The sequence below is a fragment of the Mytilus edulis genome, chromosome 7, assembly GCF_963676685.1.
Source record: "Mytilus edulis chromosome 7, xbMytEdul2.2, whole genome shotgun sequence".
In the NCBI taxonomy this organism is placed as follows: domain Eukaryota; kingdom Metazoa; phylum Mollusca; class Bivalvia; order Mytilida; family Mytilidae; genus Mytilus; species Mytilus edulis.
Window position 1 is genome coordinate 4660949 of NC_092350.1, and position 25071 is coordinate 4686019.

Genomic DNA, 25071 nt, shown 5'->3' on the forward strand with positions numbered 1-25071 from the left:
TGACTTATTTTGAATAATATTTCGTTTCAACGTATAAAATATGGCAGTGGCTGTTTTGTCGACTCCCTTCGGGGCTATTTTACCAGCTCCAGCAGAATAGCGATTTATACAGAGTTTTGCTATTTTGCCGGTTTTAATTAAGTTAAAAATAACTTATAATTGACAATATCAAACATGTGAACACTATATAACTCAAGTTTATACCTAAGTGACTCAGTTTAATAAGTTACCCAATACTTTTAAAAAATACTTATGAAATCAAGATGTAGCAATAATCATTTTATACTTTTCAATTAAACCTTACCTGTAAAATGGCGCAAATGTAGTTTTTACAATAGTATCTTTGACAGCTACATTTATAAAATAAAGAATAAAAACGGGGAATGAGTCAAAGAGACAGCAACCAAATCAAAATATACAATTCAACCAAAGGTCATTGGGTCTACAACACAGCGAAAAATCACACACCTAGAGGGAGTCCTGAGCAGGCCCCGAAACACAATATTAGATAGATCAAGAATATAGACGCCATTCTATGCTGCTAAATATAAAGATGAACCAAAATTAAAACATATACAAGAGCAACAAAGGCTAAAGGTTCCTGACATAGGTCAGACACAAAAATGCGGCGGGTTTAAACTGGTTTTATTCACGCCCATCATATATAATTTTAACATCCTCAATTTTGAGTGTCATTGACAAACAATAAATTTTGCGGTCCCTAACGAAACGGTATTGCCCGGCTCTGCAGCTGCCCCAAAAAGCCCACTTTAAACGAAATCTGCAGAAGGGGTGTTTTACATATATGTACTATAGTTTAGTTGCTATCTCCCTTTAAGTTTAATACGACGGTGCTATCTATGAAATTTAAAAATAATTAAACTGCAAGCCATCTGCTGTATTTCAAAAGGCTATCTGCTTCTTCAGAAAATACTATACGTAGTTATTATCTAGTCAATTTTATTTTTACAAGAGACTCAGATAAAGTCCAAACCACAAAAATAATCAACAACACTATGTACAATTCTATAAGCAATCATCATTCCAAAATGTTATACAGTTACACCAAAAAATTAAAAAATTTTAGTTTCCACATTTTTACGCAATTCGACTTTTGTAACTCGCAACTCGACTTTCTTAACTCGCAACTCGACTTTTGTAACTTGCAACTCGACTTTCTTAACTCGCAACTCGACTTTTGTAACTCGCAACTCGACTTTTGTAACTCGCAACTCGACTTTCTTAACTCGCAACTCGACTTTTGTAACTCGCAACTCGACTTTTGTAACTCGCAACTCGACTTTCGTAACTCGCAACTCGACTTTCTTAACTCGCAACTCGACTTTTGTAACTCGCAACTCAACTTTTGTAACTCGCAACTCGACTTTTGTAACTCGCAACTCGACTTTCGTAACTCGCAACTCGACTTTTGTAACTCGCAACTCGACTTTTGTAACGCGCAACTCGACTTTCGTAACTCGCAACTCGACTTTTTAAACTCGCAACTCGACTTTTTAAACTCGCAACTCGATTTTCTTAACTCGCAACTCGATACTCGACAAAAAGTGAATCTCATTAAACTCAGGTGATATTTAAATAATGTTTGACTAGTTTTATTTTAACAAATTATATCACAAAAAAATAGAGAGTGTTTTTTAAATTTCAATTACAATTTGGTATTGCAATACTTTTTTCCATGTGTATATATGCTAAAATAGGATCTGATATTCTTATGATTATGAGGAGATATGTGGTATATGTCAATTAAACAGCAACACAAAAAAGTATGGATGTAAAGGGACTGGCCCAGTTGGGAGGTGGTGTTCTGAGGGTATGACATTTCCAATGTTACAATGCTTATGTTTATAGATTGTACATCAAAGTAAGGACTGATTGTTGGATGAGATTGCATAACCCATTGACCGGTGTAACTCATTCCTAAAAATAACTTGGAAATTACCAGGCTTCTCACAAAAGAAATCAAAGTTACTCAATTTTATTACGGCATTAAATAATTTCAATGAAAAATTTCAAATGTACCGCGAATCCCGAAACAAAGAAATATATAAGAGCGTCCTGTATCCAGGTAACAAATTGACCAATCAAAATAAGGAATACTCGGAACAATTTCTTCCGAGTAAATGTAAACAGTGATTCACGTGGTAATTATCCATTTTTATAAAATCAAAAATTACACGATTGGTGTATTTTCCATAATCGTTAGTTTTATTTGTTTCCTGTTTCTTTTTTTAAGTCTGTTTATGTTGTCTTTTCACCGTCTTATAGTATTTGATTTGTAAACTTTATAGTGTATCCTAAATTTAGATTATTATCAAATCAGTTTTCAAACATAATCTGACATGATAAAAGATTCACTATTTTCTAACTGTGATGACAGTTAACGTTACTACCAGTACTTGAAATATGAAAAAACAAGAATCAATTATTTCATTATATTTTATTTCCTACAAAAACTTAATATATTTTATTCTTTTATATACAATATTATTTACAGCAATTGTACATAAAATACTCATTAATAATAAACTATAAAACAACAGATATACTGCATAGAAATTCATGTAATGACCAGATATCTAGATGTAATACGGTTTTAATGTAATGTAAGATTTTTAAAATCTGACATTAATTATAAATATTAGTACAAAGTGCAGGTATACATTCATAAGTTATTCAACAATTTAAAACTGACAACTGGTGTAACAAACTGTATCTGGATGAGGCTAGACATTTGGAGTGTTGCTACATGTATGATATCTTCACATTTTCCACACACACACACAATGATCATTGGTATTAAAATTGGGCTTATGACGTTATGTGTATGTCAGACAGTATAAAAATGATTTTTTTAATTTGTAAACTTTAACCAAAGTCTTCTTACCCTTTATAGTCATTGATAGTAGCAGTGCAGAACAGTTGCTCTGTGTACATTTATTGAGAGTTCTCTAGCAATTTTTTTAACAGACTGTAGAGTTCCATACTTCTTACATGTATCCCTATTTTTCTAGGGGATACATTTTTGTTATCAAAATCATGTTAAATAAACTTTTTACAAACATTTAGTTCCTCATGAAGTCATTGTAGTTAATAATTATGTTTTAGAAAAAAATTGTCAATTTTAACATTTTTATTTATATATTCAGAAATTTATCTTCTTTAATTAAATCAGAGTTACAAATGTATCTGTATGTAAAGTATTCAAATACCCTCTTCCTGCATTTCCTAATAAAAATTTTAAAAAAAGTAGTAAATGTCAATATAAAAACAAATCAAATAGTCTGAGACTGTCTTAATATTAGTATGACATGTATGATATACTTTAATAATCGTTGTTAATGGAATGTTACAATTTATTTTCATTTCTTTGATTAAGCCTCTATCATGTATATATGTTAAGTACAATGTACAGTTAAGTCAATAGCACTGGCAAGAATTACTTAGAGACAAATAAATTGTATGTTAAAACATGCAAACAGTAAACATACATGTAGGACGCACTTTTTGGACTTGTCAGATTATTTGCATACACAGGATTAGTTTCAACAGCTTTTAAACCAGTAAAAAGAATTTGCCATAAAAAAAGTTTCCTCTCCCTTTTTGTATCAGTACTTAAAGTCATAAGAAACCTCAAACCAAAAAAAATTAATGCATATGATTTTTATAACTCAATGGATAGTTTTCATTATAAAACTTATGTACATATACTTTTTTCTGAAGAAAATTCTTTAATTTATTCATATTTAGAAGAAGTTTACTTTATTTGAATAGCTTCCTTCCAGCAAGCTATTCCCCCGACATATTTTCCGTATGCAAGGTGACCTCAGTGTGACCCATCTCGTAAAAATCCGGTGACCACAATACGCATGGATGTCCTTAAAATAAACTATTATTTGAATTTACATGTTAAACACGTGCTCAATTTCCATGCTTTTTTGTTTATTTTTCGTCAATTGTTGACAAACAGGTGACAATCGTTAAACTTCGGCTTCAAAACACGAACTTTAATTACCTGCCATATTTTCACAACAACACTGACCGATTGAGAAAAAAAATTGACAATTATACGAAATTTACACGAAAAAAATGATAAATTCGAGCACAGAAGACGAAGTTTAGGATGTTTGTATGCATTAGTTCAAGAATTGGAAGAACATTATTTTTCACCGGTCACTCGTTTCTTATGACTTTAAGAGAAAACAGAAAAAACAAACAGAGCGACCATATATCATGTATATATCCACCATTAAAACAATGCATAAATCTATAAATAAATTACAATTTTCGTTCTACAAAATATACAGATCTTTATGAACATTTAATTTACTTTGCAGACAATAAAATTTAAAAAAAAATTATACTGAATTCATTAACCATGTTAACAATTTAAATGAAATGGTATCTCTAATACTTACTCTAACATGTAAAAAAGTACATGTATTTGTGCTTAAGTACAACCAATATTAACTTAACATTTGATTTTTTTTTAAATATGTGTGTGTTAAACAGAATAGACTGGTTTAAAGAATACAGGAATTCAAATCCCAGTCCTGATTTTTGTGTGGCTCGCTTATTTTTTTGGTTTTAATCATAATAAAACATTTTATTTCCGTCTTTTATTGAAAACATCAGATCTAGATCAACCCCCGGAAGCTAATTTTCCCATATCCACTAGGTCATGTACATTTTATCATGTTTATGGAAGTTAGTATTTGCATTTTTGGAGAATGAATAAAATTGAGAATGAAGTTTGATTTTGATTTTAATTTCAAAAGAATTTCATTTAGCATGTTTAGCAAAAGCAGGAATATGTTTGTCACATCTCCAATCAAACCTATTTTCAGAATCTCGTTTTTTAAAGTTAGATTTTTTCATGTTTATTGTGACAACATAAAAAAATTTTAAAATTAACAAAATTTAATATACTAGATAGAACACTTATTTTCGTAATTTAATGCATCAATAACTTGATTTCAACAAAAATCAATTCATTCTACAAAAAAACAAATGAAAAATAATCTATTCTTGGGATTTAAACAAAAATTGAGAGTAAAACTTGGAATGATAGAAAAAAAGGCACACTTGTAGAATTCATGCATAACACTTTGGAATAAAAATACAACATACATCATCATTAAAATATTCTTAAATAAACAACTTACAAACAAACACTCAAGTTAAAAAAATTCTATTTATGAATATAAACACATTATATTTATCAGCAGTGTTTATTGCTCTTATTTATCATGTTTATCACATATATATATTTTTTCACAGGTATCAGATTAAAATGACAATACATGTACTAATGTGTTATCCTATGTTAATGTAAGATAATTAATGATATTGATGATAATGATAGATTTTTCATGACAAGCCACACTATTAAGTGCTATACAGTATATCATGTATATAATATAACAATAGACATGATCATGATGATGGACATCCATGAAATGATTCCTTCAGTTTTGCCACTAATTTAAGTATTTCCTGACTCATGTTTTGATTGGTTATTTGTAATAACCATGATTATGATATAAATGTTTCACTAACAGGTGCTTTGTAGACACAAATTGCACAGTTTATTATCACATTTTCATAATTCAACATCAACAGTACCACACATCATCTTGGCACGCTGCCATACTCAGTCCTATGTCTTTTGATTCACATGCTGTCTTCATTCGATTCACATTTTACATGTTCTTTGATTCACATAATTGCATTCACATTTCACAATCTTTTCCATCCATGAGATTTTGGTCCAAATTTGAAACAAAGTTTTTTAGGGTAACCTTCATCTTTAGGCACATCTTCAAAATAGCCTTCTTTTCTTGAATACCTATAAAATATAACAATATCCTTATTTTTGTGATGCCTTAATATTTCATGTACAATATGTCATGTATGTACAGCATGTATATTCATGATATTGATTATCAATTGAATTGATTCACAATATTTTTCTTTTCTAATTTCTTGATACCTAAATATAGACATTTTTTAATTTGTAAGAACATTCATATATTATATACATGTACGTTTTTGTACTTTGACCTATAATGTTTTACTTTTAACATATTGTGACTTGGATGGAAAGTTGTCTCATTGGCAATCATACCACATCTTCTCATTTCTAAACCTGAATATGTATTTTTCACAACTTTGCTAAAATAATCGTAATATGTATTAGTATAGTATGTTCATTGAATGAGCTACAGAACATGCAGAAATCAATAAACTAGAACCACACATACATGACACATATTTAACCTTACTTATGTCAATCATAACCATGACAAGATTACAAAATATGTGCTTACTAAGATCAATTACTACATGTACTACATGTACTAGAAACAAACTAAATTTTCATGAATATCAATGGTAGTGATTTTGCCAAACTATGATCATCTACCATGTCTACATCAATTTGTATAGGAAATTGTTAACCGAAAAATTTAAAATCATTCAAAAGGTCTAAATCCTAAAAAGAAAAAAAATAGTATCCCAGAAAATAATTTGGTTTACAGTATTCCTTTTCTTTATACATCTGTCTATTGTGAAAACGAAATTGAATAATTTAGTTTTTACATGCAAAATCTTGTGAACAAAACACATAATTTTAAAATATAAGTGAATTTTAAGATTTGGTGTTAAAATTTTCTATTTGTCATTCAATATTAACTTATATATGGATATATAAGTGACTATGAAATCATTGGTATAAGTAGTATCCCTGATTGATTTACATACAACATGTACAAGGTAATCTGATATTTTACTTCCTCGTTGACGTTTTATTAATAAACTTGATCTCATTTTCAGTGGTTTGAGATAATCTTAAAAGTAACAGAAATTTTAATTTGCTTGGTACATTCGGATTTGGCTCTGACCTCTTTTCTTGTGATAATCCAGGACAATATTTTACATGTTTTAAAGAGCTGGATGTGCTCAAGGTCAAGCATTAAACACGAATGCCTTTACTTCTCCTTTTTATTTTTGTCCTTGTATATGACAATGTTTAATGTATGTGTTTATAATTCAAAGAATTTGTTCGTTTAGTCTGTTACTTAACAGCCACGCATTGTTGCGTTACTATGGTAATTGCAAAAGTCTTACGTCTTTGGCTCTACTGCTATACATGTGTGGATATATTTCTGGACTAACTTGGGACATGAAATTAAGAAAACACAAACAAAAAGGTCTAAAACGAAAAAACCTTAATATCCCAAGTGGTAACCTTGCACATGTAATAACACCTACCGTAACGATCTGCTCAGTTTTTTGTACATGTAATAACACCTACCGTAACGATCTGCTCAGTTTTTCATATGTCATTTTCTCTCTATTTTTCTTCATATTGCCCCACTGTTTAGCTACTTCACTTGACTTTACAACCCTGAAAATGCCTTCTTGTTCGTTCTCCCATTTAATTATTCTCTGTTTAGGATCATGTAACAGATCTCTAATGAACTCCCACAGGTGATACACACTGGACGCTAAAAAAATTAAAGCCATTAAATCTTTGTAGAATACAATACCACTGTATCAAATTTAAAAATAATTATTTATCTTCTTCCAGTTATCAATACATCTGATCATGCTGATTAAGCAAGCAAAAATTAATCAATCAGTAATTTGTATTTGATTGCCTGGTACTTTATTCACATTCCTTTGGCCAACTTTGAGCCTTAAACTTTAAAGGGCCTTTTTTAGCTGACTATGCAGACTGGGCATTGTTCATTGTTGAAGGCCATACTATGACCTATAGTTGTTACTTTCTGTGTCATTTGGTCTCTCAGGGAGATTTGTCTCATTGGCAATCATACCACATCTTCTTTCTTATATTAGGCTCATCAGTGTATTAAAAAACAGTACTCATGTACAATGATGTATGGCATACATAAGCGGAACCAGGGGGGGGGGGGGGGGGGGGGGGGGGGGTCCTGATGGGCCCTGGCCCCCCTTTTCGTGGGAAAAATTTGGTTGATTGGTTGATTATATAGGGAATCATTGAAGCATGACTGGAGCGGCCCCCCCCCCTTAGGAAAAGTTCTGGATCCGCCACTGGCATATTACATACAAATTGGCAATACATTATTTAGTATAAATAACAAATTTTAGTGGTTGTGTCAGAAGTTTTAGGCTTAGAATATATATATCTATGTATATTCATACTAATACAAGATAATATTTACTTTGTCCCTTCTTTCTACCAGGTCTTTTCCTACCATCAGCAATATATTCTGCATCGCTTTTTCGTCTTTTTTTATGGCGAATAACTGCATCATAACTATCTTCTAACTCTTCCTCTTCGTACGGAGATAATATTGCCTGCACGGGGAGATAAGGTGCTGCTTGACGTTGCTCGTCTAAGCCTGGTTCTGTTTTTACTTCTACTTTACTATATGAGATCATTGGACTGCTACCATCACTGCCTCCACAACTGCTGTCATTCTCTGGTTCTGTATAAATAAATAGAGTTATATATGAGATCATTGGACTACTACCATCACTGCCTCCACAACTGCTGTCATTCTCTGGTTCTGTATAAATAAATAGAGTTATATATGAGATCATTGGACTACTACCATCACTGCCTCCACAACTGCTGTCATTCTCTGGTTCTGTATAAATAAATACAGTTATTTCCCTTTGCCTGCTTTCATAATCATTTGCATGACCTACTTTTGCATTGAAAATAAAAACAATCAAGGAACAAAATTAATTATCATTATTTGTATGAGCAGTTATGAATATACCAGCAAACAAAATGAATAGTATTAACAACTCGTTTATCTGAAATGAAAATTTAACCTCTACACCTCCTAGGACGTGGTCAATCTGCTTGACTTGACAAAACAGATATTTTGTCTTACAACAGCTGTTTACGACTTGTTTTGGCCTTACCTTTCTTAATTTTTGATAAATCAATTATTTCCATTGTTCAAGAACACTATGTATTTGCGATATTCGTACGATCTAATGCCAGTAAAACAAATTAAACAGGAGAGTTGTGAAACTAATGCCTTCTAGACAAAATATGTCAAATCTACTTCCGGGTTTTACAGAGACAAATGATCTTATAAATCGAGACGAATTGTACAGTCCTGATTATCTAGTGCACTTGAAATTATTCCAAATAAATTGTATAATACATTTCCATAATTTTAAATGAAATTTATTAGAAAATTTCGTCTCTTTAGCAACGATATTTGGCGGGATAATCCCGGAAGTAATACACTAAATTGTCATGCGTGTATTGAACTAACTATAAATAGTGAACAGGTAAACAATGTGAAAAGGACAACACCTGTAAAAGTTCACTTGTTATGCTTAGATTATAAAATTAACATGCTTTCAGTATATATTCTTTCAAAATATGATTACTTTAACTATCTTTTAAAGCACGGTCTATCTTCCATGGGACATAGAACCACTGACTAAAATAGTAAAAATTAAGCCTACACAGAAAAATATTCTTTAAAGAGGTATGGTCATATTAACTAACCTGAATTCGTTTCATGTCCAGGGACAAATATTGCTCAGAAGTATTATATGGCTCTTTAAGATTTCAAACAATGCAGACAAACATTTGATTCTCGGAGAAGAAGGGGCGGGGGTCCACTTCAATATTTAATCGATAGCAGGGGTGTCGCTCAGATTCTGTAACCCAACCCTTTTTGTTACTATAAACAATGTCATAATACCTGTACCTGATGGAACAAATATTCTATACTATTTATTCCGTTAGGGACATCTACTGTAATATTTATTCCTGTGGAAATAATATTCCAGAATATTTGTTCCATTTGGAAATTATATTATGAAGGAACTTCTGTTCCGTGACAACGTAACTGTTTCCCATCATTGTTTGGGTTTCATGTGGTGTGTATATAATGTAAGCTCGATAATGTAAGTGTGTAATACCAAAGTGTCAAAAGTGAAAAATTGGTTGATAAAAACACAGACGGGGGGACACCAAGAAAGATGACAGACGAAGAACTATGTCAAGATTTGATTCACAACTGATATGTTTCTTTTTTCTTGAAAGTTTAGTATTTGCTGATTATTTATAGTGACGGAACCCAGTGTCTCGCATACTTCATGAATCTAATAAATGTTTTATGAATTTTAACTGCGGACTGTATGTAATGTTAACTGGAAGACAAACTAAGTCCAATGCATATATAGTACATGTATACGGAAAAAACAAGAAATATATTTTTACTAAATTTCCTTCTGGATACTAGCTTTCGGTCATGCACAAGCTTTTGTCCAAGTTTGGTAGAAATCCAGAATAGTTTAAGAATGTTATTGGTTCTTTTAAAACGTTAACCATAGAGTGAATGTAATGTTAACTGGCAGAAAAACTAAGTCCATTTGTAAGTAAAATACGGAAAATCAGGATTGATTTTTTTTTTACAGAATTTACTTCTGGATACTATCTTATGATCATAAACAAGCTTCTGTTCAAGTTTGGTAGAAATCCAGGATAGTTTAAGGAATTTATAAAATTTATAAAACGTTAACCATAGAGTGAATATTTGTGGACGACACCGACGACGACGACGACACCGACGGAATGTGGGATCGCTATGTCTAGCTTTTTCAACAAAAGTCGAAGGCTGAACAAAAATGTGTAAAAATTCACGGCAGTAAATTCAGAGGAAACAATTTTAGGTAAAAAAAAAATACGACTTACAGCCAAGAGATTAAAATTAACAGCTATCTTGCTAAATTGATCCTTTAGGTCAGGTGAGCTAAATTCAATTGCGAACAGATATATATATATCTTCATTACCTGAAGATCTGCGGAAGCAGTGAAAGTACTAGTAAAAAAGTGATGCATTGAAACCGTTATTATCTTTTAATAATTTTCTCGTATATATATAAATACCGTTTCGATCCCTAACATCACTGAAGAGACATTTATTGTCGAAATCCGGATCTGCATGTGTACTAAAAAAATACTGACACCGTATGTTTGTGGCATAACATCGTGGCCACAAGTTAAAAAAAAATTTCTGTTTAGTATCAAATTTATACTAAGATCCATTTTGTTACATCTTGTGATCAATTTTATTTGGCAATCGCCAATGGCAGTCAGCAGGGTTAAAGAACATCAGTTGTTCGACCTGTTAGTCAAATGCGTTTTGTTTAAATATACTTTTTCACTTTTTTGGTCTTTTGGAAAATGTTGCTTGTGCTGTTTTTAGACCCTTCTACAACGAAATTTGTTTAACATGCACACGTATAAAAATTGCGGTTTTTATCCAACGCAATCATAGGTTTGAACGTAGTTTTCAATTTAGACTCGTTTATATATATATATATATATATATATGTGCTGCACATCTGGGTTTTTTTTTCAAAACAGAATAAAAAAAAGATGATCTGAGAGGGATGTCCAATAAATACAACACCAAAGTGACCATTATGTTACTTACCATTATTTGTGTACAGACAAGGACTTGAAGGAATAACACGACAAACATTCTACATTTATATACCACCAATAAGTTGTTTTTTTTTATATCACACAAGTTCAATACATGTCAATTAAAAACCCCTTAGCAATAAATAATGGAAAACCAACTTGGTGCTGTCAGCCAGCCAGTCTGAATCCCACAGCCGCATACATGACGTACATTATTACATAATGGGTATTTTGATAGAATCAATTTTATGACATTGATTTGTCCTTGAAATTTTGAGGCAAAGTCATTGTTGATATTCCATGAAACAAGCATTACTTTATATATATTTCGCTTAATTTTCGCATGCTTGCAAAAGAGGTAAAAACTCAAAATGTCATGTTACAATACTTTTACAATACTTTTCTAAAAAAGAAAAAACAAAACTTTTGAACGGAACAAGACATTAATCGCGTTTTTTTTTCTATTTTCTTTGGGGGGGGGGGGGGGGGGGTCGCTAAACATTACAATGAAGGTTGAAAATATCCGATGAAATTCTATAAAATTATACAATTATAGAAGAAAAAAATATTACACAAAACAGATCGCACTCTGATCTCGATTTACTCAATATGAGGAGTATAACAAAATCAGAGTTCTATATTTCAATTAGACAGCTATGACTGTGCCATTTTGATGACAAGAGAACGTATGCAAATGCATGCTAAATATCACTTGCAATATAACAACAATGATATGTTGTTTGATGCATGATACTAATACATCATGTTTATTTCAAAATAGAAACAAAAACATATTTACAGACGCATAAATATTTTCCGGTCCGCTTTTTTCTGACAAGAATTGCCATTAATGGAAGTTTATTGTCGATTTTCTGAACGTAAGTTTTATCAATAAGTTAACTCCTGCACGGTCTCAACTGACGATAGACATGTGTTTTTGAGGTGGTGGATAGAAGGAAACCAAATGATAGTTCTTCTATCCCAATATTTACCAACAGTGTCCTAGATCCTCTCTTGACGGGACTCTGGACTTACCTAGCTAATGACGGGAGTCTGCACTTACCTGGCTAAAATTGCCTGCACAGAAAGAGACGGGAATCTGGACTTACCTGGCTAACACTGCCTGCACAGAAAGAGACGTTGTTTCATATCAAAAAAAAATTATATAAAAGGGCGGATTAGTATACTGGCGCATTCTATTTCAAAACGTGAAATCCGTTGGTACTTGTGTTCTGAGTGAAATTTTTAAGTCTGAAGACTTCACAAGCAAACGGCATGCACATTACGAGAACATATTTTCAATGTGATTATTCAAATCTTTAATTTATCTTACCATTGGATTGTTTCCCCGCTTTTCCCCAGAATTACAACACATTGGTCCCTCAGTATAGACTAAACTTACCAGAAGAGAAATCTGAAATATCGCCAGCAGAACCAGGTGAATTTGCATAAATCATTTCCGTTTCTTCAGGAGGGACCTCTATTTCGTATTCCACTACTAGAGTTTCGCCGCCTTGGTCACCATAAACATTTGGCCACATTAAAGGTATCATTAAATCATCAGGTTGCGTCAGCTCTTGGATGCTCGAGTCTGTAAAAAATAAGAGTTATCGTTCTTATAACGATCATAGATCATATTTTAAATTTAAAGTAGATATTACTACGTCTGATTAATCTAGGTACAAAAAGAACGAGTCTTTTTTATGCGTTTAAATGCAATCAAGACAATATCACTATGTTCTATATTTATATGTTCCGGAGCATATACGAGTATGGTCATGACCGATGCGTATAGTTATATGGTTATGCCATACTCATTTGGTCAGACCATATAAATATTGTACACATGTGGTCATGACCATACGCGTTTGGTCCAAATACATATATTGCTGGTACGTATATATTGTGTCTGATTTACATGCTCTTTAAAGGGGCATTAGCTACGAGATATATAAAAAATCTAAAGTTTGATTTTTTTCTGTTCAATCAATAATGAAAGTGAAATAGTGAAATAACAATTCGCTTTTTGCAGCCAAAAAGGTTCAATTTTGTCAAATTACGCTAAGAAACATTGATAATTAGTTATTCTTGCAAGTGAATGAGTCGACCTCTTTAAATCCGTTTTCATGTGAACTTCAATTTAACCCCTAGCTAGAGATTGACAACGCGTGCATTGTACGTGTACTGGTTATTTAAAGAAAAAAAAAATGTCAACAATGAAAGTAAAACTACGGTAAATCATTTGATTACTAATTCGATGCACATAAAATCATTCGTATACGGTTAAAAACAATGAGAAACATCTATTTTTAATTTATAAAATAAAATCAAACAGACCTATAAAAATCCAATTGCACGTGTTGGTTTAATCTATTCATATCTTTATTTATATTTACATCGCTTATATGGTCATCTGCCGTCAAGTCGATAGTTAATTAGATGTCGTCTGGACTAAAATACACACGAAACGAACCTATATATTATCTACCCCATGCTCTGTAAACTGTTTATTTTAGACTTTTGATAGTTTGGATAAATGTTTTACATTGTTATAAATCAAATATGAGAATTTGAGTCAAATCAGTGACCATGAATTTGACAGCTAGTGCCCCTTTAAGGGGCGGAATATTCTTTTCTATATATACAGTGACAAAGTTTTGTTTGTGGACAAAAACAATCGAAACAACTTTAAAACTAAACAATTCATTGATGGTTACCAAGATGCACTGCATGCTACTTCGGAACAGATCGGCTGAAAATGAAGATTTGTAAAGCCAGACAGTTGAGAAGAAACGATCTATGATATAACCATTAAATATTTGCATACCACACGTCTTTATTGTATAATCATAGAAATGTGTACGACAGATTTTCTAAAAAAAAAACCCGGTTGAATATCATTTTTGATAAAACTACCAATGATATACAACTTCTATCACAGCCCGAACCCGAGAAATATAAAATATAGTGTTACTAAATAATTCATTAATTTGTAGCTTTGTGGACTTCAAAATGGCAGGACTAACAATGGGACTGTTTATGGACATTTAAAAACGTAGTATTCGGGGTGTCGTCTTTCAAACACTATTTAAAACTTCCCATTTGCAAGAGAAGTGTATATTTAAATAGACATGTTTATACACGGAGAGTCTAATTGCTCGACAAGTATAGTCATTATAATTAAGAATTGAATGCTGCTTTTTGTAAATTTATTATAAAATAAATGTAAAAATAAGAAAAAAAGGTAGAAACAGCCAATGACAGGATATCAAAATCTCCGTGTTAAGGTATACATAACTAATACAATGATAATGATAAAGATTGTTATTAGATAAAGATTATTATTAGATAAAGATTGTTATTAGATACAGATTGTTATTAATTAGTTAAAACACATAAGTAGAACCACAGGTCACATAGTAAGTGTTGAACCGGAATTACTTTAACATACCTCGACCTCGAGATCTCGATACGAGATTACCACAAACAAATGTACTAAAGTTTACGACTTGATTTTCTGAAAATCATTTATTAATTCTCTGCGTATCCGAGAATTTTAAAGTTTAAATACCAAGACTGAACTTGAACTTGGTCGGCATGAATGGGGTCAATAATATAGGCATTATAGATTCAATATTTTGACAATAAGGTATTTTGATCTAACTTGGGACTAACATGCATTAAAAATAAAAATGAAATGTCAGCAACTCAGTTTTTTTTTATTTAGACATCATTGAAAACTACTTACAAATCAGTGATTTATAATATATGTGAGATTCTCCCATTTCTTAAGACTTGAAAATGTCGAGGGTTATAATAATAAAATAAGATAAAAATCGTTCGGATTTCAAAATAAAATGCGAAGTGGAAATTGCCATATAGGAACAAGGTAATTGAAACGTAATGCAATTGATTTTAAAGTTGGACCGTTGGATGCACATTTTTATTTCTACATGTAAAGATATCATATATCATCTGATATTACTTCCAAAACTGTACCTATTTTATAACGGTGTCGATTAAAATTCATACAAGTTTATAAACGTATATAAAGTTTTCAACCGAACAGATAAAACATATTTAAATCCCTCTGGCATGCACCCCAGAGATTATTTAAACTGTCAGTTATTGTATACCCTTAACATTGTCAACAATGTAATAATAAAATAACTCTAGACCAGGAAGTTAATATTTGGGGAAACCCGGAGGGGAAAATAGAATGAAAAAATGTAACATGCGGTTTTTTGTTCTGAAGCTCATGACAAAAGGAGAAACGTCATAAGTCATTCGGTAATTACACTGAATTGCATCACCAGGATCCTATCTGTTCTTAAATATAATATACATAATCTTTAAAAAAAAAAAATAACTGACTTTTTCCTTTATCATATCATTACAAACACTTAATATGTAATTATACACTTTGTCATGTGTCCGACTTCACTAGATACTTAGCTTTCGATTGTTTACTTTTAGGTTATGGAAGAAAGAAATGTAGCTATGTTTTACCCGTCCTGAATGTCAAAGTACATGTACATCAATATCTGCACTTACTAACAAATTGTAAAAAATAGTATTGAATTTATTTGATATACTTTTATTGGTTAATTTATGAAAATAGGTCGTGCATATAGCAGTAGTAGTCGGCAGCCTGCTAATGACATATTGCAGACCCACAAAAGAACATACTTGTCTTCTCAACTGATTAGAATTCTATTTTACACGAATCTCTCCTCGCTTATTTATGCGTTAATGTTGAACAGTTTTCAATTACTTTCCTCCCTCTATCCATTTTCCACTGGCTATGACCAGCGATTGTAACGGATCATTAAGCGTTTACCAATAACTATTTTCTCTCTCTCTCACATTGGCGGAGATACTTGGCGGAGGATTGAGTATTGATCTGTATTTATAAAAATAAACTACCACAGTCATATTGACGGGTATGTCAAAACTTGACAAATTGTGTGCTATGGCGTATTGGAACATTTTTGGAAAAGAAACATGGGGTTGGGGACTGATAGGGATTAAATAAGGGGAATTGGAGGAAAATAAAAGGAGTATAGCAAGTACTTTGCACCTACTTGATCTACACCTGGGTTGGATACTGAAATATTGAATCATATCTGTAATTGCAGATAGTTTTGACTATAAAAAAGAAGATGTGGTATGATTGCCAATGAGACAACTGTCCACAAGAGACCAAAATGACACAGACATTAACAACTATAGGTCACCATTGACTAGTCTACACAACAGGCGACAAGACTTCGTAACCATTCATCGCAATATCCTATGAAACTTTACTCTCTTCACTTTCGTTTTTGCAGCATCTTTATTCCATCATTTGTTTTTCTTCTTCATATGATTTCATGTGAATGAAAGGAGATGTGGGGAATATGTCTATAAAACAATAGTCCAACAGTACAACTAACTAAAAGACTGTCTTAAACTCAACACACGTCTTCATCAGTAAACAAGTGTATTTACAAAATGTTGCACTTTTTTCATATTTGCCCTAGGTATACGTCATACTATTGAGAATGGAAATGGGGAATGTCTCAAAGAGACAATAACCCGTTCACAGATTCCATAGTTTCGGACATGGTCCTACTTGACGCTTGGTCATGCAGGTATTAAAACAAAATACAGCTTTGGTCCCCTACTTCGTTAGAAAAATAGACACAAGGGTTTTGTTTGACATCATAAGGAATTATTGAAACAATGCAATTCCAAGACCAAGATCACAGTTGTGTAAAATATACTTTAAAAAAGGGGGGTCATATGGACTAAAGGTCAGATACATATAGCCTATAACAGTCTTAGTCCATGTCTCTAGACTATATCAAACACGTGGTTCTAACTTGTAGCCGTTAGATATGAGTGGATAGGGTAGGGTAAATTTTGTGTCAAGAAAAAAAAAGTGACACCACACGTTAAAGCGAATGAATCAAACAAATAAGAATATAACACAAAAAGCACATTAACATTCATTTACCCACAGTTAAAATTGTAAATGCGTGAAAAATCTCAAAAGGCCTACCTGCGCTTGCCGGTAGTTGAGGACTTTCGTTTCCGTTGTCATGAAAACAACTAATTTTACTAAAAATATTTCCAGTCCAAAAGTCTATATCACTTGCTTCCCAGTCCATTTTTAAAAGATTAAAGAAAACTAACAATCATTTCCGTTAAACACTTTAATGGAAATTCACAGTTTACTTAATTTCTTGGTATTTTGTCAACAGGGGGAATTCCTTGAAAATCTACTTTCGTTTTTACTTACCGACTGTCCCTGCAATGATTACTTCTGCTTTCTCTTCACTAAGCACATGTTGATTTAGAAAGTCATTTTCATTTAACCCTTTCACAGCTTCCATAGTTTCGGACATTGTCCTACTGGACACTTGGTCTAAAGACTGAAATATATCCTCAGTTAAAATAGCCTCAGTAAACACGTCTGCCAGCTGAAATGAGAACTAGGACAATATAGTATTAGAACGAGGCTACAATATCAATTGGCCGGTTAAAGGTAGGTTTGTTTATGTTTTACAGTACGTGTGTATTAGAACATAACAAATTAAATATACACTGTCAAAAGAAAATTCTCGGTAATGCTGAGTCAATTCGTAGTAGTAAATACATAGTATCGCATTTTAAAATGAATTAGATATTTATATGTACGATATACATTGAAAGTACGCTGAGTTCAAGTAATGAGGGGTAATGATATCTTGTATACATACTGACTTTAGATGTAATTGTAAATGGGATTTTAAGTTTATATGTTTTAACTTGTGATGGGCGAAATTTTGCACCATTAATGCTTGTAAGTTAGAACTATATGTTATGGAATGCCAAATTCAAATGGTATTTGGTCGATTGTAAATACATGTCTGTTTGGTTTTCTAAATGTTAAATGTAATGATTAAGATACCAATGGAGAATAACAATCTGATGTTGGAAAGAAAAGACAACACGTCGACCAAACCCAAGGGAAAACAATAAAGGCGAAACATCCGAAAAGATCGAGTCGGAGGACTCTAGTAATATGTGTGAGATTTAAAAACGCCAGCTTGACCTAGCAATGTTTTTATTGTTTAGGCCAGAATCTCTTCTATAGTGTCATCATGGACCGATCATGTTTTCTCCTTTTTGTTATGTTAAGTGTTGATGACATCTCTCTATATTTTTTAGCATGCATCGAATCATACTACACCTACATGTAAAAGCGGGATAACCGTTAAAATCGAGTAACAATTTGGGACTGGACTTTTTTTCAATAGCCTTTTTCTATTCATATACAACTTGTCAATTTTAAGACAAAAGAATACCTTTATTTCTACAAAACTTCTATAACAGACTCATAATTTGATAATGTTGTACCTACAAATGTATCTCGAGGTACCTATTAACAATTTAATATAAAAAAAAAAATTATATCAAGTGAAGCTGATTATCTTTTCATAATATATTGTGGATTAACTATTTATATAGGAGTATACATTTCTGGGGTAAATCCTCCTACCAAATACAGCCTACTTTTTTCAATGTGAATTCCTGATTAAAGTCAAATATCATCCCCTCCCTCCCTACCCCAGGATGGAGATCAATACTGTGTATTCCTCAGCTGGCATTGGCCCCGAATAAAGCTTGTGCGCTATTTAACGTGAAACAGTATGTATACATTATTTAGTTAGCGATAGAAGAAGACGCGAATAAAAAAGACTATTTTAAGTTAATAACAGGATGATTCTAAATTAGCAAATGATTTGTTTTTCTATAATATTGCACTATATTCATCTCCAATACATTAACCTTTAAAGATAAATAAAGGTTCTTGTTGTATAAATGTCGTCTTTTCCGACTCTATTGGTTACAATCTACTGAATGTTATAAATAATTTTGAGGTGTATCTACACAGTTAAAAATAATCTCAACTAATGTGGGAAAATTTTATATATTTATAGAAAATACAAAGCATATTTTATGCAAATTGCTTCCTTCTTCCGGATTATTTTAATCCAGGAAGGTATTTACAGAGGTATTTCTAACTAGTGAAAAAAACAACCAAGGTGAATAGACCGTCCCAGGTTTCGACTTGCAAACTATAGTAAGGAAGAGCACATGTAGGGTTGAAGGGTTTTCTAACTATGTGAGCATGCTGCATATTATTTTACACCTTATGATGTGATTTACTTTCGTGATACTGCTTTGGTACTGCTGCAATAAGAAATAAAGGTCTTTAAATTATCAATACAAATGACTATGAAGGTCTTTGGCAACCTTATAGGGATAATGGATTAGGCGAGTCTTTGGAAAACTTATAGGGATAATGGATTAGGCGAGTCTTTGGCAACCTTATAGGGATAATGGATTAGGCGAGTCTTTGGCAACCTTATAGGGATAATGGATTAGGCGAGTCTTTGGCAACCTTATAGGGATAATGGATTAGGCGAGTCTTTGGCAACCTTATAGGGATAATAGATTAGGCGAGTCTTTGGCAACCTTATAGGGATAATGGATTAGGCGAGTCTTTGGAAACCTTATAGGGATACTGGATTAGGCGAGTCTTTGGCAACCTTATAGGGATACTGGATTAGGCGAGTCTTTGACAACCTTATAGGGATAATGGATTAGGCGAGTCTTTGGCAACCTTATAGGGATAATGGATTAGGCGAGTCTTTGGCAACCTTATAGGGATAATGGATTAGGTGAGTCTTTGGCAACCTTATATGGATAATGGATTAGGCGAGTCTTTGGCAACCTTATAGGGATAATGGATTAGGCCAGTCTTTGGAAACCTTATAGGGATAATGGATTAGGCCAGTCTTTGACAACTTTATAGGGATAATGGATAAGGCCAGTCTTTGACAACTTTATAGGGATAATGGATTAGGCGAGTCTTTGACAACCTTATAGGGATAATGGATAAGGCGAGTCTTTGGCAACCTTATAGCCCTATAATGGATTAGGCGAGTCTTTGACAACCGTATAGGGATAATGGATTAGGCGAGTCTTTGGCAACCTTATAGGGATAATAGATTAGGCGAGTCTTTGGCAACCTTATAGGGATAATGGATTAGGCGAGTCTTTGACAATCTTATAGGGATAATGGATTAGGCGAGTCTTTGACAACCTTATAGGGATAATGGATTAGGCGAGTCTTTGGAAACCTTATAGGGATAATGGATTAGGCGAGTCTTTGGCAACCTTATAGGGATAATGGATTAGGCGAGTCTTTGGCAACCTTATAGGGATAATGGATTAGGCGAGTCTTTGGCAACCTTATATGGATAATGGATTAGGCGAGTCTGGCAACCTTATAGGGATAATGGATTAGGCGAGTCTTTGGCAACCTTATAGGGATAATGGATTAGGCGAGTCTTTGGAAACCTTATAGGGACTAGTTGGGTCTTCGACATCCTTCTTTTTGGGAATCGACGGGTCTTTGAAACACTTGTTATACGGACTCACCGGGTCATTGAAAAACTTCTTATACGGACTCGGTGGGTCTTTGACAACTCTTTTTATAGGGACTCGGTGGGTCTTTGACAACCTTCTTATATCGTTCCCATTTTGATCGAATGTTGCTGTGTGTTTATCTATCCCGAACAGGTAACCGGACGCCACCTTGGTATGGGTTTATAAGTCCGACAGTGACACTACTACAATACCTCAGTCTACCCTTGGTATGGGTTAATATCAGACGGTGACGACAATACTCTGTTGATATTGGTCTACCCTTGAGATGAATGCAATACAATAGCATATCTCATATAATCAAATAATAATTAAACCTTTTAGAAAGTGAAATGTGTCCTGTAATAACGTAATCAAAGTTTAAACCTACATTAAAAATTTATGAAAACTTAAAAATTGACTCTAAAGGGCAATAATAATTATTTAACGTTTATAGGAATGGATTTCAAGATGTCAGAGATTATAGTTATATGACTAAAATACGAATATCTCTTGATAGTTTATTAAAGCTAGTGTTGTTCTTGATAATTATTTTTGTATCAAAACATAGTCTTCCAAACTGAGTTCATATTTTGTTCCAAGTCAATATCATGGTTGTTAAAAGAAAATCTATTTTCCCTCCCATTTCAACCTTTTCCATTTGATAAAACTGAAAAGAATTGTTACTGGACTGATTTCATTTGACATGGCCACATTTTTACCACTTGTTGGAATTGTATTCAGACTACACTGTAACATTCTTGCTTAAAAATTTTACACTTGTGTTACATGTTTAGATCCAAACGTGTTTAGGATTGTGTTTAATGTCTAAACACATTTCTCAGTAAGCACATACAATCTAAACATGACTTAAAATTAAACACTTTTAATGTGTTTTAAAATGAAAGGGTTTAGAAATTAGACACATATTTCTAAGCTAAACAGGATTTTAAACACAATTCTAAACACATTGTACTGAGACACGTAAGAAGCCTCTGGCCTTTGTTAGTCTTATATAAATTTAAGTTTTAGTCTCTTGTGTATAATTCGGAGTTTAGTATGACGTCTTTTATCACTGAACTAATTTACATATTTGTTTAGGGGCCAGCTGAAGGACTCCTCTGGGTGGGGGAGTTTCTCGCTGCATTGAAGACCCTCTTCTCTACAGTCGGGGTTTTGTCTCTTTGACACATTCCCCATTTACATTCTCAATTTTATGTTAATAGAAAGTGCACAAAAGATGTGCTTAGAAATGTGTTTATAGGATCTAAACACCATTTTTACTGTGTATGGAACAGCACAATACATATTTGCCTACAGCACTGCAATACATCTCTCAAGTGAAAAGTCTGAACACAGTTAGAGGGTCCTTCTGATTACTGTATAGTTTTACTTATGTTAAATATTTGCCTTGATTTTCAACGTACATCTCTTTTCGATTCCAATCTATTTCTTGACCCAACATCAACATTTAACAAAACTTTGATTGCACTTTTTATTTATAAAAACTGATTTCAACGTAAATTCGTCGAAGAAGAAATGAAGTTTTTATAATAAGTAATATATTAAGTAAGTGCTTCAGCCACCTAAAATTGATTTATTTTGTAGGATCTCAGCAAAATTCCATATTTATTATGCCATGCGATATCCTTTTCGGACGGTCGTGTAATGAAATATGTAAAGTGTGCGTGTCTACATGCATGTTTAGTTGCGTTATCAATGTTATCTAACACAGAAAATTAAAAACAGTTGTGGCATATGTTTTACGGTAAAATATATGCACTGCGCAATAACATATAGACCAGCAATATGAATGTTTGATTTTGATTCGATCTTTGTATTATAACAATAGAAACCTTTATAATCTCTTTATAGTGCCTTTTCACATTTGATGTTGGTTTTGGGGCAGTTTGATTAAAAACCAGCCCCACTTTCCACTTGCGTTTGTAGGCAAGCGGATAGTGGGGGCTGATTTTAATTAGACTGGTTTGGAGGCTAACGATACATATACAGTTATCGCTATCAATGGCAATGATAGTATTAATAATTTCAATTTTGATTACTTATTTGTTTATCGAAGTACAATTAGATAACATATTATTGCGAAAAAAAACTGTAATCTTAAGACTTGACAAGTAAAAAGGAAATTAAAAAATTCCTGTTTGTTTTTTTATTAATGTCTAGGGGCATGTACAGAACGAGAACAATAAACAATAACAACAATACTCGTACTTAGTTTCTGCAACAGGGCGTCGGGCGTGATAATGCGGTGGGATTTTGGAATACTACTGGAAAATGAGGGTCACGGAACCCTCAAATAGATGTTGCAAGTGTTCTTAATGTTCAGATAGCGGATTTAACCTTCCCATTCTAACCAGAGTTGTCTACAAGTTTATACATCCTGCACAGAAATCCTCACGTGGCAAGGGTTTTAATGCAAGATTGGGGAATAACAAGGGATGACCATATGCCTTATTGTCTTAATTAATCTTGACCAACCTTTGATGTGAATGAAAAATATAAAGGGCTAAACATATCAAACAAACAGCAACCTCAAAATTCTAAAATGACATTCATTGAAACACACGACCTTCAACATGACTTGGGTCAAACGCTGAATGCTTCTAAATTTGAAGACAAGTAACAATCATATGTTCAAATTAAAAAATGTACTGAAACTTCAATATGAAATAATCTAAATGACTGCACTTAAATAGGCATGATGAAAGAATTTTTTAGCAACTTGCAAATATCCCTTAAATCCAAGTCACATTGATTTTGATCAAATGTTGAATAGTTCTCTAGGTTATTTTTTATTTGTAACAGAGATGCGCAGCTGTGTTATGATCTCCCTTTGCTAAACACAGAATGACGCAAAATGAACTATTTCACTGTCAGAGAAAGAAATAACAAAGTGTATATTTAGATAAATTATATGGTAATGATTTGCTAGACGTTTTATCCAACTTAATGGATATTTAAGAGAAGATTTTGCCATTCTCATGGAAGAATTATACCTTCTTAATTGGAATTGTGAAAAGTATAGACTTATTAAAAAAAATCTTTCTGACTGAGGCCGAAAAAGACCACTTCGATTGATCATTAATCTGCCATATTAATTAAAAATAAAATAAATCTTTAATCCGCCTTACAAATATTACTACACAAGTACACACCCGTGATATCGCGGGTCCGTGACTGAATTAAAGTATATAACTATGCCTAAGCCTTATTTTAGTAATTGGTATTGTCATCTGATAAGTCATGTCAATTATAAGATACACAGTTTTCTCTGCTTTCAAATCTTTCTGTTTGAATCCGTCGACCTGGAACTTATCAGTTATTGGAAATATTAATTATTTGTAAACAAAAGGTCCTGGCTATCCAGGAATGGAGTATTTTTCAATCAACAGCATTGTCCTATATTAGTTATCTTAGAAAGTCTTGCTGATTGCTGAATAAAACTACAATAGGGAACAATTTGACAATGATTGAATTTAGTAGTGTCAGTCCTTTGATTATGACCCGTGTATATAGCAAAATCCTAAATACACCGTTTGTTGGTGCGCCTGTCAAATGCGGAACGTACAGACAATGTAATAGCTGAATATACTATTTGTATCGGTATCGGATTCGACCCGGAACTTGTTAATTGTTGGCAATATTAATTATGCTGAAAACAAAGGGGTCTGAAGTGGTGTAATTTTTAATCTACACCATTGTCCTATATTAGTTATATATAGAGTTGAATTCTTTGATTTGTCGTTTTTACCCGATGACGGCTGACAAATTGAACCTCGTAATTTTAGTATTATAGATGGATTACTAATCCGACCAATGAATTTTGCTTTACTTAACCAAATCTATGCTTTGGTTACACTGTTCACATGTAAACTGATTTCACATAAGAATTGAATGCTTGTTTTTGTAACTTTATTGGAGTGTAAAAGCGTGGACCGAATCACATTTTGTATGAAGCGCGGAAGCTCTTCATTCTAAAAATGTACGATAAAGATAAAAAAAAAAAAATCTTTAATCCGCCTGACAATTATTACTACATGGATCACTAATCCAATCAATGAATTTTGCTTTACTTAACCAAATCTATGTTTTGGTTACACTGTTCACATGTAAACTGATTTCAC

General features: G+C 32.6%; 1 protein-coding gene across 4 annotated transcripts in view; it reads right to left on the reverse strand.

Annotated features, from left to right (window-relative positions):
- Nucleotides 1-2443: 2443 nt before the first annotated feature.
- The window catches only part of LOC139529771 (ETS-related transcription factor Elf-3-like), a 36497-nt gene continuing 13869 nt past the window's right edge, over nucleotides 2444-25071 (reverse strand). For 2 of the 4 annotated variants that reach the window (XM_071325652.1, XM_071325651.1), the window contains exons 3-8: nucleotides 17751-17931; nucleotides 12870-13058; nucleotides 8226-8492; nucleotides 7334-7526; nucleotides 4210-5866; nucleotides 2444-3632 (exon numbers count right to left, since the gene is read on the reverse strand). In XM_071325652.1, coding sequence (XP_071181753.1) covers nucleotides 5758-5866; nucleotides 7334-7526; nucleotides 8226-8492; nucleotides 12870-13058; nucleotides 17751-17931 — 939 coding nt within the window. In that variant the 3' untranslated portion in view covers nucleotides 2444-3632; nucleotides 4210-5757. Of the gene's footprint in view, nucleotides 3633-4209; nucleotides 5867-7333; nucleotides 7527-8225; nucleotides 8655-12869; nucleotides 13059-17510; nucleotides 17730-17750; nucleotides 17932-25071 lie in introns of those variants that run through there. The other 2 variants (XM_071325653.1, XM_071325650.1) reach the window with 2 other exon arrangements.